The sequence below is a fragment of the Musa acuminata genome, chromosome BXJ3-8 (assembly GCF_036884655.1).
Source record: "Musa acuminata AAA Group cultivar baxijiao chromosome BXJ3-8, Cavendish_Baxijiao_AAA, whole genome shotgun sequence".
Lineage (NCBI taxonomy): Eukaryota > Viridiplantae > Streptophyta > Magnoliopsida > Zingiberales > Musaceae > Musa > Musa acuminata.
Window position 1 is genome coordinate 47,104,172 of NC_088356.1, and position 18,044 is coordinate 47,122,215.

The 18,044-nt window shown below is 38.0% G+C and overlaps 2 protein-coding genes across 4 annotated transcripts in view; one reads left to right on the forward strand and one right to left on the reverse strand.

Moving 5' to 3' along the window:
• The window catches only part of LOC135645447 (DExH-box ATP-dependent RNA helicase DExH14-like), a 38,698-nt gene extending 32,389 nt beyond the window's left edge, over nucleotides 1–6,309 (forward strand). Inside the window, exons 46-49 of the mRNA XM_065163824.1 lie at nucleotides 1,051–1,221; nucleotides 4,591–4,740; nucleotides 5,216–5,347; nucleotides 5,856–6,309. Of these exons, the coding sequence (XP_065019896.1) occupies nucleotides 1,051–1,221; nucleotides 4,591–4,740; nucleotides 5,216–5,347; nucleotides 5,856–5,921 (519 nt within the window). The 3' untranslated portion in view covers nucleotides 5,922–6,309. The remainder of the gene's footprint in view (nucleotides 1–1,050; nucleotides 1,222–4,590; nucleotides 4,741–5,215; nucleotides 5,348–5,855) is intronic.
• Nucleotides 6,310–6,605: 296 nt separating this feature from the next.
• On the reverse strand, nucleotides 6,606–17,589 carry LOC135581036 (uncharacterized). Of its 3 annotated transcripts, XM_018830473.2 has the most exons (10): nucleotides 17,318–17,589; nucleotides 14,648–14,828; nucleotides 12,422–14,480; nucleotides 11,844–12,292; nucleotides 11,608–11,729; nucleotides 9,080–11,119; nucleotides 8,915–8,963; nucleotides 8,567–8,814; nucleotides 8,252–8,362; nucleotides 6,606–7,225 (listed from the first exon to the last, which is right to left on the reverse strand). In XM_018830473.2, exons 3-10 carry the CDS (start codon nucleotides 14,118–14,120, stop codon nucleotides 6,997–6,999), a joined length of 4,947 nt encoding a protein of 1,648 aa, XP_018686018.2. In that variant the 5' UTR covers nucleotides 14,121–14,480; nucleotides 14,648–14,828; nucleotides 17,318–17,589; the 3' UTR covers nucleotides 6,606–6,996. The 3 variants fall into 3 exon arrangements, with proteins under 3 accessions (XP_018686018.2, XP_065019898.1, XP_065019899.1); XM_065163826.1 differs by having other exon boundaries at nucleotides 11,844–14,480; XM_065163827.1 differs by having other exon boundaries at nucleotides 11,844–14,480; nucleotides 14,648–14,961.
• Between the last annotated feature and the right edge of the window lie 455 nt (nucleotides 17,590–18,044).

Here is an 18,044-nt window from a genome sequence, read left to right on the forward strand (position 1 = left end):
CAGGATGGTTTCTTATTGAGATTCTTTATGGTAATTAAGCCCAAGGACAGTAATCTGCTCGGGATCATTAACTAGATGGATTGCATACTTATTCAAATAAATTTGAAACACTTGAAAAAGAGAGCATGATAGAAGAACCATTTGTGGCATGTCTGGGAGCTTTCATGCTGTCTCATTTTGTGTATAACTATGAATACTAGGAAAAGGCTGAAAAGGTTTTCCGGGAAGTTACTTGGGTAGTGGAAAGAAGTTCCTTTTTTCTTATGTTCAAATGCAGTTAAAACTAAAATTGCTTTCTTTGTGAAAGTCTCTTTCAAAGGAACATGACAATGAAAAGTTCTCCTGAAAATTGGGAAAGGTTTTTCGCTTTTTTTCTTTACTTATCAAGGATTTGAAAACAGTTGTCAATAAGATTTCCCATGCAACCACACACGGTACAAAAGGATGCAAAAGAAGAATTATTATGGCATGATTAATGTACCACTTTTCGGAGGTGTGGGTTCTCCTGTTGGAAGATGTCCTCTGACAACATATCAGCTGATTAAATTGTTGAATATTTGTGCTTTATCCATTATGTAATTTTCTTGTCTTCAACTTTCAGCACTTTTCTTACCTTTAACTGAACCAAGAATTTTAATTTTGTTACCTAAACCCATAATGATCCTTTGTTGGATTGGCAATATTGGCGCACCAAAAATATATGGACCATAAACTGGATCAAAAGGAAAAAAGAACACGTTGAGGTATGAAATGCAAGGGTAACCACGAAGGGGGAGAGACACAGTGCATTGCCTCTCTTCATCAGTTCATGGTACAAATATGTGGTTAGGAACTAAGGAGTTTTTCCCTCACATATTATATAAATAATACAGAAGATTTCCTGAGACAAATTTAACTAATAAGAAATTCTCTAATATTTTTTAAATTTTTAACCCTTTATTCTGCTTCTAGAAAGGCAAAGCTTGGTTATCTATCTACTAGGATATATTGATTGTTAGCAAAAAGAGAGTATGTTCTTTTTTTCCCTAATCATATGTCCGTTTAACTCAGGGTTTATGGTTTGGAAAAGATTCATCGTTGTGGATGTTACCATGCATGAATGAGGATATTCTGAACCATCTGAACAACATAGGCATCTTGTCATTGCAAGACCTATTGGAACTTCCTAAAGCAAAGTTCCAGCAAATGCTCCAAAGATATCCTGCCTCAGAGTTGTATCAGGTGAACTTTCCTGTGGTTAATGTGATATATCATCATGGTAGACATGGATTCTTAATCATTTACAGATCTCTGTTTAAATTTCTCTACAAATTGCTAACTGTTGAACAGCTTCTGAACCTCAGTTTTTATCTTGCTAGTGCCTGAGACATATGGGATTGCTTGTGATTCAATCGATTAACCTTTTGCAGAATGTGAAAAATGGAATGCCTAGCATAATTATGTCCTGCTAAGATAATGAATTTTATCTTATAATTGCATCTATTACAGACAGTTCTCTTCTTGGCTAAACTTTTTTCCACAAAGTGTGTGCTTTTGCTCATTATATGTTCTCTCTGTTTCCTTGCCACTCATCAATCAAATAATATGGTGCCTTCCTGTGATTGATTATATTGCTTCCAGATTATTTAAAACTTAAAACTGGTTTGAGGACTCCAATTTTAGAGATATTGGTAATCTCTTTATACAATATTTTTATTAGCCAGATCCATGTAAGTCTGTAAGACACTATTGTCTGTAATCAAGTAGAATATGATCTTTTTTTCTGGCAAAGCAACAAGATTGCAGGATTATCATGTTTGGTGTATAAACTAAGTACAGGTATGGAAAAAGAGAGAAAAGAGCTAATGATAGAAAAAAAATAAAGAGAAATAAAAAAGTGAACTGGATTGTTTTCTTTTCTTTTCAAATTCACCAGCATGGTGGATGCAGCCATCTCCAAAACTTCTGTATATGGGAGATGTTTTCTTGTGTTAGAAATCCCAAATTTGTGAGATCGAAATCGAAAAACATTTGAGAGTAGAAGCTCTACTTGGAGGCTTTTGTACTTGAGCTGCAAAAGGTGCAGTTAAAAAGAGTCTGATCAATAGTTTGACTAGCAACGAGCCATATATAACATTTGGCCTTGGGAATATAGAAGAACTTCCATGAGAATCCCGTGACTTTGAGAAACCTAAAGAAAGAAGCAACTACTAAGGTTTTAGGTGGTCAATGTCTCAAAATAATTCTGAAATCTAGAGAGGGAGAAAAATTGTGCCTTCTCATTGGGGGAAGCTAGTGGAGTTGGAAGTTATGCCATCTGCTAAATAAGAAGCCAGAGTAACTGCTTAGACTTGAAGTATTTCTATGGAAGATGAAGCTACAGAAATTGATGAATTCTAAATGATGCTACTGAGACTGGGACGAATCTGTTGAATGAGGGTGTTCGTCCAAGCAGATTATACTTCCAAAATCTGATATGGTGCCTGTGCCCAGATTTTAAAATGAACATGGAAGGCACTTTGAAAACCTGTTTGGAGAGGCAATGCCCCATTTAATATGGGGAATAATCTGACTGTAGAAGAGAAGTCCTGTAGTATCTCTTCTTTGGAGGTATTTGCAGAACACAAGATCTTTGGAAGGGACAGCAACCTTTTGAGGGCAAATAATTCCTTATGACTGTCTACCTTTTCTTTTAATAAATAATTGACCGATTAACTAAGCAAAATAGTCTTTAATGACATTTTAGCCTTTCCACAATACGGTTTAAGCCAGTTTCATTGATCAACTAGGAGAGGAAGGAAATGCCTAGAGGTTTGAATATGTTGGTTACTGGTTACCATGACAGAATTGACTTGTACAAGCTTTATCTGCAAAGGAAAGGAGTTTACTCATCTTCTAATCTGATCTGTTTTGTTTGTCTGGTCAAAACCGATATGCAATGGAAAATTGGATATAATGCAATCAAGTAAACATCTGAACCTAGAACAACCATCCAAGTTACTGTGGATTGCTTTGCTTGAGATTAATACATAAACCCATTTTAGATTCAAGATAGAACATGACTAATTTTGGGCCAGCAATATGTCAATCTTAAATAGATTTTGTGATAAGTTATCGGTAATTTGGTGTGAGATAATATAATCTATAGATACTGGGTATCTAATGATGCCAACATCTTTAGCAAGAGATAATATTGAGGATCTGCAGCAAGAACAAAACAGAGGAAGGAAATATGATCTCCTTTGTCTGAGTCTGGTGCATTGGGTGCACCATTGGTTGAGACAGCTGACTTGGAAAACTTGGAGGTAAACTTTCATCCTGAATCCCTTATTGTTCTAAAGTGTCACGGATGAAGTCCCAATGTATCTTGTCAATGATCTTTTCTGCAGTCCAGTTTTAGGAGGCATCCATTACACTCCTTAGCACACAAATAATTGCATCATAGACTAGATTGTTAGTTAGGAATTTTGTGAAATTTTTTAACATGGAACCGATCAAAGTTTTGGGACTGCAGTGACACGTCAGGGTCCCACCTTCCCTCCTAGTGCGAGGAATAACTGTTGATGTGATTCCTTAATGAGTTTCTTCTTTTGTGGAGAACAAATGTTAGCCCACAATATTCATGCAATATTTAGAAAACAATCTCTCTTTCTTAATTAGAGGATAATCTGAATAGAACTACTTTAGTGTTGTTGGTACCAAGGTATGCAATTTCGAATAATATTGCCTGGTATGGGCGGTATGTACCGGTCCGTCAGCTGACCGGTACACGGACCGCCCGTTCCTGGATGGAACGATGTATATATATATAAACGAGGCGACTTCGCGTCGCCTCGACGACGTCACCCCGCGTGGGAGAAGGAAAAGGCAACATCGGCTTTTATAATATATATATATATATATATATACCGAGCGGTATACCATTCGGTATACCACTCGGTATACAGTATTGTACTGTACCGAGCTAACGTCGAAGCTCCAGTACGGTACGAAATTGTGAACCTTGGTTGGTACATGACTTTCATATATGTGGGCTTGCCAATCACTAAGCATAGCAAAGGTTAATCAGCTCGATTTCTTCATCTATGGTCATTCTGACTTGTTAGTTAGCTCTTGTTCATATCTATGTTCCTACTTCATTTCTGTTTTTGATGAATGGATCCTTAAGTTGGTACTCTTTTTCTGCAGCTGTTGAGTATTGCCTTTTTCTTCAGGTTTCCATACGTATAAATGAATAGACCTTTCTGCTTTGAGGGATTCCAAGTCATCATTTGTATCTTGCTTCTATGCCATATAGCTTATACAGTAATTGTTTATATCATCTTCTTGGGAACATTCCTTTTCTTCCATTTGGTGAAACATCAAGAATCCTTTTCCTCAGTTTCTGATGAATGATATGTTAGATTAATTAATATATGACAATTAACTATGCATAAATTAAAAAAAATAATGAACATTAGTTTGGTATTTAAGCAAAATTATTCATGTAGGTGTTAATCCACCAATGTTGTTAATTCACTTTTCTACTCTGAGGTGGTTCTATTTGAAGTTACTCTGACATGGTGCCTCAAACTATTATTTTGCCTTTTGCCTTTTGTTTTATGTTTGCAGGATATGCAGTATTTTCCACGTGTCAGAGTGAAATTGAAGCTTCACACTGGAGATGATAATGCATCAAAGTCTGCGGTTCTTAACATCAGACTTGAAAAGGCAAATTCTAAGCATTCTACAGTGAGAGCTTTTGTCCCTCGATACCCGAAGGTGAATCTTCATTTGACTTCTTGGACAACTCATGTTTAGGTCCTTTTTTGAGCTTTATGTAATTAAGCCACCTTTATTTGTTTAATTGAGTGATTGAAAAGTTTTTTCTTTTTCTCTTGCACACGCGAGGTGTTAGGGTAATTTGTCAGGATGAAATTGGAACTGAACCTATAAAAGATGTTCGAAATAGGACTATAAAACTGGTAAAATTGGAAAATATGTGATATTTAGTTCTTATCATATTCAGTCTTGTGTCTAGGTAGTTGGTTGCTGGTTAAATTATTTAAGTACTTCAAAGTTTTGGATTAAGAGCTGGAAAGTAATATGAACATTCCTTCACCACATTTTGTGGATGAGGTTACATTACAAAGTCCGAGATCGGTTACACCTTTACACAGCTCCAGGATTGTCTGTATTTGGAAGTTTAATTTAGCATGCTGTTTTAGCTTATTCATAACATCAATTTGATTCCCAGGTCAAAGATGAAGCATGGTGGTTAGTTCTTGGTAATGCCACTACGTCAGAATTATATGCTCTGAAAAGAATTAGTTTCTCAGATCAGATGGTCACTCGTATGGCGTTACCACCAACTGTGACCAATCTTCAGGTGAGAATATGCTTGCTAGCCTGAAATATAGTTTGTGTTAAACTATTCTTTACTCGCCCTTTTCTACATAAAGCTAATTGGAAAATGCTATACTTTCATTTTGCTCTACTCGGTTTACGCAACTTGATAGCTGCTGTTCCTTCTTGATTCTCCCTAGTCAAGATCTGATTCTTCTTCATGAATTCTTTCTATCCACATTAAATGCCATATATAATAAAATGGCATATCCTTGGACCACTTGCATGGCTCTTAACTACAACAGATCCCTTAGTTCAAACCTAATTTTCTTTCCTCTCTGCTGTTGCATATATATAATAAAATGGCTATCCATGTTGTTGACTGCCTTGCTTAACTGGCATATCCTTGGACCACTTGCATGGCTCTTAACTACAACAGATCCCTTAGTTCAAACCTAATTTTCTTTCCTCTCTGCTGTTGCATACATATAATAAAATGGCTATCCATGTTGTTGATACTAAACATTACTCTTATGTGATATCATTTTCAGGATACAAAGCTGTTTTTAGTATCAGATTGTTATCTTGGATTTGAGCAGGAATACTCCATCAGCTAAATATCCTTCCTCACCATGGGCTACTTAGCGTGAAGATCTAGCAGAAGAAAGTGAGTTATATATACACATAATATGGGTTTCACCACTAGTTGGTAAAGCATCCCAGCGAGAAATGGTGACTCTTATCTCTATGATTAAAGTAGATCTCGGGATGAAGCCTCTGTTCTTGGTGATGGTGTGTAAGATTTTGAAGGGTTTGTCCTCCCTTGATGAGTACTAAAATGGTCCAAAGGGTAAGTCCCCTGGCAATTCATAATTTGTTTATGGTTGTAAAGCTTAATTTTGAGCTGCCAAATGCATCTCCAAACTGAGGAGTCATATCTACGTTAGGATCTGATGGAGAACCATTACGTCCTAAAATGAATTATGGACGACGACCGTAAGAACACGAGTCTTGCGTCACTTAGTAAAGACTCGTATTTTTAGAGAACCAGCCTTGATAGTGAAGGAACGTGAATGCAGTCTCTCGGGCATCATAAAGCTGTCTGGAACGCACAACGATGTTATTTAAATCAGCCTTAATATCTCAATCTTCAATTCCTATACATGATGGTCAGCACTTGTGAGCTCATATAGAAATGTTATCCAGACGTGATGAGCAAGATATATCAACTGAAAAAGTTTCATCAAAAAATGACTCAAAAAACAATCACAGATCAACAGACAGGCATTTTACTCTTCTGAGGAGCTAAAGATTTTTTGTTTTAATTTTCAAGTTTATTTGAATAAAAATTATGTAATAATGCTGAAACTCTCCTCTCATATAAAAATGAGATGCCACAACCTAATTTTCTGTACCTCCATTGATGTACAAAGACCTATACCTCTCATATCAGGGTGAACAACCATCGGGAAAGATTTCAAAGGCCAAACCCCTGAGCGGTCCTCGTCTTCAATACTAGGACAAAAGAACTGCCTGCCCCCTCTCACATTAATGCTTATGAACTCTCTCTCTCTCTCTCTCTCTCTCTCTCTCTCTCTTTTTCCGATGGAGGTGTGACTGAAAAGCATCGAGGAATAGCGATGGCGACCACAGCCATTTGACAAGAGAAACAAAATCAATTGATAAATGATCTTAGAGTGAGAGACAGCAAACCCCCTCGGGTAGATTTCCAGGCACTGGAACGGCGGTGATATATCTCTGCAGAAAGATCCTGCGATAGGCATTTCCAGGAGTGGAAGATACATCGACCCCATCAGCATGAGTCCGACCATGAAACTTGCCTAATCGGTTCACAATGGAAAACCTCTCTAACTCTTGGCACTCCAGTCGGACATCCAACAACGACGTCTTCCTCTCCAATCTGAAATATATTAATCAAATGAAATGATTAAATACACCACACATGCAAAATTACACCAGGGAGACTTCGACCGTAAGGAAAGACTTGCAAGGTCATTAAATTCAAAACAGAACCATACCAATTCAGTTTCTCAGCACTAACACGACTAGATTCAAGACATTAAGGCATGCAAATCCAAAAGAAATCTTTATCACATTTAGCTGCTAATGAAAGTGTGACAATTTATTCACCTAGATAACCTGTCTATGACAACTTAAGACAATCATCAGATTTGTTTAACCATTTATTCACTTTACAAGCTTCGAAAAGAACATCTATAATAAGAAAACATCGGACGCAAGATGCAAAGTGACGGGCTATTTTCTCTCTGTGGGTAACCTTATGGAACATTACTGATCCATTCAGATTGTAATGACAGACCTGTACAACCAAGTCCCTTGAGATAAATTACAACTTCAAATTTGTCCTAATGTACGAAGCTCCCGCCAATGTGGGGTGCGGGTAAGTCTGACGTATCCAAGCTTATTTATTATAAGCAAGGAGACTCATCATAAAGTAACAAGTAAGCAACCTTGACAAGTCAAATAAAGATCATTCAAATATCTTTCTATTGTACCTAGTAAAATTTTTTAGATCTTCTTCCATCTTTCCTTACACCACTAATCTTAATTAGATGTCTTCCAAATTTAATATATAGTGATCTCAACTAGTGATATAGTGTACTACCACATTACATATTGCCTGGCACTTGTCCAGTAACATCATTAGCAGCATCAAGAACATCAAAATTCAAAACAGCTACAAAGATCTAAAGGGTATAGCAAACATCAAATACGTTAGACAAGAATGCAATGGCACCGCTAATGTGCTAGTCATTAATCTTTTATTTAAGTGATGCCTAGTTGTTCACGAATTTAAGTATTTCTTTTCTCATCTTTCTTAGTAACTTGATACATCCATCTCCTAAGCACACGGGAATAAGGAAAAGAAAAATATTTCATGAAAAATAATTGATATTGCTCTTACCTTGAGAAATCAGTTGAAAGTTTCTTGGATCTACCAATGAAATCTTCCATAAGCTTTAAGAATGTATCTTCTTCCACCTTCTTGGAAGTCTTAACCTCTCCAATATTTATCCTAGAGTTAAAGGGTGGAAAAAGATAACTGATTAGCAAGTAATAGTATATATATTGCACGAAACAATATACACCAATATGACAGATCATATCCATCAAACTGGGTGGGAAGAGTAGGATCTCCTAAATCAAAGATGAGTATAACGATCTGATAGCTTGAGGTCATACTATAATGTTCTCGATGAATTTCAAAGGCGACGCTTACGTATTTTCATTTCCCAACAGCAAATGGGAATCACTTTCTGAGGAAGAAACCAGGCTGCATGCATCTGCAAGTGCTGTTTTAGCAATAGAGAAAGTCACACTTTGATAACCTGAAGTTGCCTCTCCTTTGAACATCACAGCTGGTACAGCTGGAATAAGTTGATGCATCAGTTGAGTTGTCAGGATTATCCTTCTTCGTGACTGAGGCATAAACAGGCCATCATCCATAGTTTCAGCTTCATCATCCACCTATATTTAGAAACCAAGGTCCACAACATCCACTGTAAAAGCTCTGGATAAATAGTACATAAAATTGATTATACTGGCCAAATTGGTAAGATAAACAAACCTTCTCTATCAATCTATTGGCAGCTTGAGCCCAATCCAACTCTGGCATACTGCAAAAAGATTCATATTTTAAGACTAATCCAAATTAAGATATATTTCTCTGAAAAACCATGTACAGATAGTTTTTTTATTGATTAAACACAAGTTTTACCATCAAGAATACCACCTGATGCTCTGCAAACTTTGTGGACATCCCATGACCATCTTATGCCATGGCAGAAGATCTCTATTTGCAATTTTGCGCTTCTTTGACCTTATAATTCTACCATGGACCATCACATCCGGGGGCAGCAAAGAAGAAGTTGTATCACTGGGTGCTATCTTGAAGGCCAATGTATCTTGCCTATAGCTACCAACCTGGCTGCTATCAAGTCTTTGCTCGACGACATTACTATTATCCATCTTTGCAGGAGCATTTTGGAGAAAGTACTGCTGAACGGAAGCTTTTCTACTCCTATGGGCGTCAAACATAGCAACCATCCTGCCATTTTGGTAGGTTCCATAACTGTCAAACCAGGAAGGAGCCATCTGAGGACTAATCTGGGTGGGCTCACCATCTCCCAATACATTTGCTGTGGAACTTGTACTAAGTGGTTCCATGTGACTTTGGTTATGATGTCCTGCACTGGATGTGTTGGGATTCTGTTCTTCACTGTCACTTGAAGTAAAGCTCAGCATTTTGGCATCTGACATGAATGAAATATGAGAAGCTGCTCCAACTTTACCATCTGCAGGGATTCTGGGAATTGTATTCTGGCCATGAACAATTCCCTGATCTACATTGAAATTCATCTGTGAACTATCGGAACTAAAAGCAGCTCCTTTTGGTAGGATTCCTGTCTTGTTTATATCAGATTCAGAAGCCTTCATGGACTGTACTTGATGAAACAGTGAATAGTTTTGCTGTTGAACATCTGAAGGCTTTGACATGCGCCCTGCAAGAATACCACTGCTGGTAGAGACATTATTCGTTAGAGGAGCACGCAATACACAAGAACTAAGAGCTTGATCCTGTCCATTTCTTGTTTTGTTAACATCCTGCTGTGGCTTTAGCACGGCCTCTTTCCCCTGGGATGTATTGCTTGACTCATGAGAAACATCCATATGCTCAGGAGGAGCACTATCTTCCTTATTTACTTGATCACCTGGCTTTGGGAGGCCCCATGAACTTGTGTCTCTACCATGATTTATTATAGACTGAAGTACATTTGGAGTCAGAAAAGGATCAATACCAGCTTGACGTTGTTGAGCTGAAATATTTGTCCACACATTATGCAACATCTTTGAGAAGCTGGCTTGCTGAGACGTGCCTGACAGAGAAGGTTGTGAACTTGACTTTGTCTCTACAGCAGGTAACTGTTGGCCCGAACTTATAATTTGAGAAAATCCTGCAATTGTTCCTCTTGTATGTTCTGTCCCTTCTGAGGAAAATTGTGAACCAACAGGTACACGAGATTCAGCATGGGAAGCAACATCTGAAGCTGGAAACCTACCAGCCAGAGGAGGCAATGATGTTTGAACAGATTGGCCGCCTAAAGATCCACTTTGACAGTCAAGTGGCTGCCTAACGAGAGAAGCATTTCTAACAAGCATATTTGTATTAGTTTGGTTACTAAAGGAAAAATTGACAGAATGGTCCAAAAGTCCATGAGTAGTTGTTGCATTAGAAGTATGTTGTTGCCATTGCTGTTGTTGATTCTCCAGGTGATCTTTTGCACTAGAAATGTGTTGCTGTCTAAGCTGCTGCTGCTCCTGCAGCTGATCTCTCACTGAAGAAGAATCAGAAACAGTGGCTGATGATTTAAAATGATTATTTGCTTCTGAATATTCAGTTTTTTTCTGTCCAGGTAGGCTGGCTATCTTATCCCAATTTTCTCTTTTAGATGCTTCATCAAATGGAAGAACAGGTCGAATCGAGGATGTAGGACTAAGCCACGTCTGACCCTGATATTCTGCTTCATGGTCTGATTGCCCACTGTTAATATCATTCAAGGACTTGTGAGAGATTGGTGTATAGTTTGGTAGTGGTTGCCCCTGAGATGGCGGGGCCAAACGCAACCCAAAACCACGCAAATTAGAAGACTGATCAAAGTGAGGATGCGTGATAGAAACATCAGCAGCAGCTTGTGCAGGAACATCAGATGCATTTGTAGAAACAACGTTCTTTGATTGGTCAACCTTGTGGAGAAGCTCGAGCATATTATAACTGTGATAAATTACAAAAAATCAAGCATTAGAAAGATCCAAATGCATACATATGCCAAAACCAGAAATCTCTTTCACCATCAAGCACTGGAACAGCAATACAATTATTTTAATAGAATTTGTATTTAAACCATGTAATGGCATATAGGAACAAAATGTAGACAAGCTGGGTACATTGGCCTGCAGAGAAGGTTGTAGAAATCCAAAGTTGAGATCCAACACTAGGTGTTTTGCAATGATTGGTCCACCGAAAAGTAATAGATGAAACATAAGTGTGTTCTTTCAGGATGGTTCAACATTAAATTATTGAAGAAAGAATAGACTACCCATGTCAGCCATCCCAGCACTAGGCATGGGAGAAAATTAGACCCTGATAACATACCCTGGCTATCTGATGGTGGTATGCACCATGCAGGTATCAGTATACTGCACCATAGCAAGGAGGACCATGAGGGAGCTAAATTGATGCTCAGTCTAAGTAAATTGTACCTTGCTTGAGCAACCACTTCATTCTGGGAATGTTGAGCAGTTGAGCCATCGAAAGAACTCCTAGAGGGGCACACAGGTATGGTACCTCGAGACTGCAGTCCCTCTGCTCCCACTGCAATCCTCTGTAAATTAGAAAGTATCCACATGAACAAGAATTAAACATTAAATTTTAACGATAAGTTAAAAAGAATGTAAAGAAAAATACAAAATCACAATGGTTACAAGAACTCATTTACCTCGGACACATCCATAGGATTGTTGGGTACAATATGACCAGAAAACTGTGATTTCCCAACGGATGATTGCCCTTCATTGTTTGATCCATGAAAAACAGAGTTGGACAAGCCCTGAAACCGTAATAGTTGATTGGGCAGGAAAGAAGATTCTACAGGCTTCCTCAAACTTCCCAGTGAATTCTGCAACATTTTTGACCCCACAGTAGGATGACTTGACAGAATTGAGGACTTCTGGCCTCCACTTACGGAAGGATATTGGTCATTCACAGTCAATAGATACTTCTCTTTTGCTGCAATTCCGGCATAACTGTCACCTAAAACCACTCTTTCATGTTCTTTTTTCTTCTCATAGCTTTTACCCAATCTTTCTGCAGCAGTACTTACAGACATCTCCCAAGTTTGTGGCTTCCTGCTTGGCTGGTTCTGGTTTTCTTCAATATCTTTGTCATCTTCAGAATGCACACATGAATTAAGGGCAAAATGTCCCCCAAAAACAGTTTGCTGCACATTAGTAACCTGATGATGCATGTCCTGACTCAACTTTAAGGTGTTCGGTTTATTGACAGAAACAAATTTACCTGCTAAGGATTCTTCAGCTTGTATGTTGAGACTGCCAATATCAGATTTGACTCGTTGCAAGCCAGAATTCATATTAACATGATTTTCACCAATCTCCCACAAATGGCCATCACTTTCATGATGATTTGATTTGTCACCTCCAGATGCCATTGGAAAACTTGCCTTCAAGCTATTTAGCTTATTAACAGGCAAAACAGAAACATTGGATGATGGCATGTTTTTCTGGTTACTCCAACCATCCTCTGTGTCCTGTGACTTAAAATGAATCTCCTCAGAACTGTTCTCATTCTGCTTGATGGTCAGCCCAGCCCACGCACGACTAGTTGAAGGCATTTGAGCTTGAAGACTACCTTCCACAATTTTTTGATTCTGATGGAATTCTTTGTTACTGGATCCTCGGAAGGATGAGACACGGGGAGCCTCAGTCAGAACCCTACTGCTTTCTTCATAAGTGGAGTCAAAAGAATGCTGATTAATAGGGCCAGTGGAAGTTGGCGTTGTATTAGCATCATTAAACAAAGGAAACGGCCTAGAAGTTGAACTTGCACCCTTCAAGTTGCTATCATCCCAAATAGCTGACTGTTTCCCATTGTCAGTTGTTGTAATCAGAGGCTTTAGCATCTGTTGCTCTGTTTTTTGGTAGCTCAGGCCACTCCATTCTTCCTGGACCCCCTTGTCACTAGTGGAAGCTTGTACAGCCTCTTGCATAAGAGCACTCCAGCTCCCACTATGGACAGAAGGAAATGAACCAAAATAATCATTCTCTGAAGAATGCCCATGTGCATCTCCATCCATGCCAGAGGTAAGGCTCCCTCCAAATGAAAATCCCCAGTTGTCATCCTCATCGGTGCCGAACAAGAGCTTATGTTCTATAGGATCCAGACTGGCCACACCAGTAGAAGTTCCTACTTGTGATTCTTGTTTCTCCACTAAATTACCCAATGCATCATCCTGTACTTGTCTACCATGAAATTCCTGAAACCGAATGCTGTGTTGCAGATTGTTCAATTGTTGAAACTTTTCTGATGTCTGTGTTGAAGAATTGTCAACGACATGTTTCCCTGGAAAATTCCGTGCAGTGGCCCAAGCCTTCTCCTGTAAGGAACCTTGTGAGTCTATTTGATGATCAGTTTGGAAAATGCTAGATGAGTATGATGTCTTTTCTGCATTTGTTTCAGCAGCCTTGGTCATTGAATCATGATTAGAACTTGATATTCCTAATGGGTGAGAATATTGGTCGCCAGAGCAAGTGCCTGAAACGGATATGCCACTAAAAGACTGATTAATTTGTGGTGGCATAGATCCAATAAATTGCATCGCTTGACTTTGATCATTTGAGACAATAACACCATTTGTAAGGTTCTGCATGGCAACAGAGCAACTTGGCTGTACATGGTTCATGTTTCCAGCAGTAAACATCTGAGAATTACCAGATAAGTTGGATGAGCCTCCAACATAATTATTAAGCCACATATAATTATATGGATCATTGATGGGCATTTCATTTAAAGTTGCAGGTAACTGATTTCTTTCATTTAATGTTGAAGGTAACTGAATTTCTGTTGCAGGTTTTGCTACAGCAGAAAACTGGCTAAGGGGACTCAGTTGCCTCGATCCCTGATCTAGCTGCTGTAGTTGCTGCTGTCTCCGAACCTCTTGGAGCTGCTTGTACATCAACTGTTGTTGCCACATTTGCATGTTGGATGAGAAACTTGGACAAGGAATTGAAGCTCAAAAGAGGTAATCCTTACTAGCAGTGAAGCTCATTAGCCTCTTGCTTCTATATATCCATTAGGAACAGAGCAGCTTTCCTTGGATCCTTTAATAGCCATCAAAAAATGAAAAAAATATGTTGGCTTAAAAGCTAAGCTTTGAAAATGATTAGTGTCTGATTATAACTTTGAGGGTAAAAATCTTTTTTTTCCTTTTTCTAATCTCCACAAGAAGAATCTTAGAAACAATCCATATTAAGCAAGAGAATCAAACTTCGTGAAGAACAACTGTATGTTGCGATAAGGCACCATATTAGCTTCCTCTTCCATTGATTTTCATACCTTCCTGGAATACAAAAATATATGAAATAATTGTTAGCTTAAATTGATAGCAGTTTTTATAAATTTAGAAATAATTTGCTCAATCTTCCACACTTTGGGTGCTCTTCTAATAAGCTTTCAGAAGGTTTCCTCTGGGAGGAAAATTCAAGAGAAAAATTAACCAAAATATACCTGATAAACGAGAATGGGGTCTTTTCGATTCAGATTTCACAGTGTTGCATTGAAATTGAACTATCCATGACATATTCTACATAATCAGCCAAATTCCAACTTCGTGATGATTCAATGACTACAAAGTGATTACTCTTCTCAAAGAGAATCTGAACCTCCTCAAAATGGCACAAAATCCAGCCTGCACTGACCAGAAGTTATAACTTAATTTCCTGATATTCTGTAAACTTATTATCCCTTTGGTAAATGGAAGCAAATTCTTGACAGTATGATGATTTACTTAAACAATAACAACCCTTAAAAAGCAATCCAATCTGTGAAACAAATCAAATACAATGATTATAGAAATGAACTAAAAAATTTTAATTTAAGAAATAAGCAACCAAACAAAGCTACTTGGTAAATCACAATACATGCCACTCTCATATCTATAGCTAAATTTTACACTTAAGCGAGTGAAGAATACAATAAGAACAAAAATTCATGGACTTTGTACCTATTATAATTAATGAATAACAATCATCAAACACGTATTTTATTTTATCCAAGGCCAAGAAGGACTAGAGTGGGAAAGGAAAGCATAGAGCTTCTACATGGATTAGCTAAAACTTCTTCCTTCACCCTTCTGACCAGAAAAGTTTACTCCTTTCGAGATCTTTATTTTTCTTGTTGCTGCTTCCTGATAACACAGAAACTAGGGAAATGGTTGGCTACAGATGGCAGTCATTTCTAAGATGAGAATGTTAATTTAAACATCACTCATGGTTGGAATATGTAGATTAATTGCATTTGTTCTTCACCCCGTGTTCCCATCGTAAATTCTAATAAAGGTGGAATCACATTCCAAAATGGGTGAACTAAGTTCATGAAACACCTGCTAATATGAAATTCATGAAACAGCATTATTGTACTACCAAAGCTAACCCACCTTACTGTAAATAAGCCATAATTTTTTTTAATTGAATTTCATTGGCACTGACCTAGAACCACACTGACGAAAATTTATATATTATTAAATCAGACTTTGGAAAACAACAACTCCAATAAAACTAGCAAAGAAAACAACAAAGGTGATTAAAAATTTGCATCGATAAGATTCAACTGTTGTTGTAGCATAGCACATGAGAACAAGAAAGGCTCTTTAGAAAAAGACGATGCACTACTTAGAAATACTTTGCCTTGTAATTCGTAGTGAGAGTTTCTTCCTACCTATATTAGAAGTTACATTATAAGAATGGAAAGTTGGTAAGTAGGAACAATATTTTTTCATCATACGCATCAAGCAGGCATAAACAAGGAGAGACATCAAGATATATCAAACAAGTAGAACAGTCATTCCACATCATATTGCACCTTAAAGGCCACAGGCCATTGAAGACCCGCAGAAAATATCCTTCCCTACATGCACAATACACACAAAGACTACAAGAAGTCTAGAAGGAAACAAAATTTAAGAAACAAACTTAAGCAATTAGATGCCACACCATAGACAGAGGTTTCAAAAAGAAAGCCACAAAATATGGAAAGCAGATCAAAAAATCAATATACTCATAATCATTTTAAACAGGCAAGGTGGGTGAAGGGAAGCTGGGGTTGGTTGGTGATGGAGCCTTCATATTGAGTTATTCACAGCAGTCAAAATAAAAATCAAGGGACCATAATACTTCCTCTGGAAGACAAACTGTTTTTCAGAATAAAGTGCTACAAGCTCGTGAACCAAGCAATAAAGTTCTGAGGCCTCCACTTATTCCCAGTACTGAAAAGTGATGTGTTGTTAGTTATATCCATGGACAACAAAATACAGAAATCACTAAGTGAAATTGAGTATTACTAAAGCATGCTTTAAACAATGGAATTAAGAAAAGGTAAAGGGAGAGGAATGGTAGCAAAAAAGCAGAAGAAGAGTTCAAGAGTTAATATGTCCATAACAATAAATTTTGAAGAAAAATTAAAAAACAGCAACCAATTATCTGAACTAAGATGTTTCTGGTTCAAAAAGTTTCATTTATCCATAAAAATTTCACAGTAGATGCATTCTTGCACCCACTAAACCAAAAGGATGACACCTTCACCAGCTATCTACCCCTATTAGGAAAGACCTTTTATTATGTTTGTGGTTCAAAAAAGCTACATTCTTTCGTAAACTTCCACAGTCAGCTAATCCAAGAAGATGAACGCTTAACCGATCATTCACCCTCTTACAAGTGGTGCTAAAAAACATATTAGCTAGCTGAAGATTAAGAAAAACAAGATATGACAAGTAAAGCGTGCAATTTTAAGAATCCAGTTCATAATTTAGCCTCAGGTTTGAGCTCAGAAGAGAGTCTACATGTTCTAAACTTTCAGTTCTCGTGCAAAACCGTCCAAAACAACATAAAAGAGAACCAAACCCTAAATAACACTAAGCCCAGAATCCCAGAAACGAAGACCAAATACCTCAATGAGAAGCCAACCAATTACTCCAAAAACTTTGCAACCCTACATCTACCCAGCTCCCCGCACCCCAGGACCAACGCCCGGTTCTCACCAACAACTAAATCCAACCAAACCGCACAGCTCCCCGTCACATCCCTCCACAAATCGGGGACAAGCGCAACTAATTCCCCACCTCGACAGGCAAATCCAAAACGAATCAACACAAACAAACCCAGAAGGGGAATAATCCAGCACCTACGGCCGCTGCAAAGCAGCAGATCGATGGATCGATCCGCAAGGAGCGAGGAGCCCGATCAGCCGGCAGGAAAATTGGGGATCTCTTCAGGGAGGGAGGGAAGAAGGGAGGCGCAAATGGCGACGGGATCGATCGTCCCGGAGCTGAGATCAGAGTTCCTCCGCGCTCGTAATCGGGGCTTAGGGTTAGGGTTCCACGAGGGCTGGGGGCGCGATCACCCTATTGGAGCTCGCCATCTCCCCCTCTGCGCGAGAAAGGGTTTCTATTTTTGCTTATTTGTGAGAAAAGATAAAAGGGGAGATATGTTTGCTCGCGATTATTTCAAGGGCGAGACGCGGAGAAGAACCGGCCGGCTGGGACACGAAGAGACCGGTTCGGTTCACAGCCCACTTGGACCCGTTTGCGAGCCGGAGCCGGTGCTTTCTCTCTCTTTATATATATATATATATATATATATATATATATATATATATATATATATATATATATATATATATATATAATACTAGTATATAGATAATATATATATATTTAGATGTTCTAAAAATACTCTTGTATCCTTAAGTTTGGAAGGAGATAATACTAGTAAATATTTTAGTGCTCCATGGTTTCTTTTTAGTAAATCTAGAAAGGATGATTGAAATTATGATTAATACAATGGTATTTATAATTTGATTTGATTTTTTTTATGGGCATAGATAAAGGAGTCTCGAACTATATAAATAT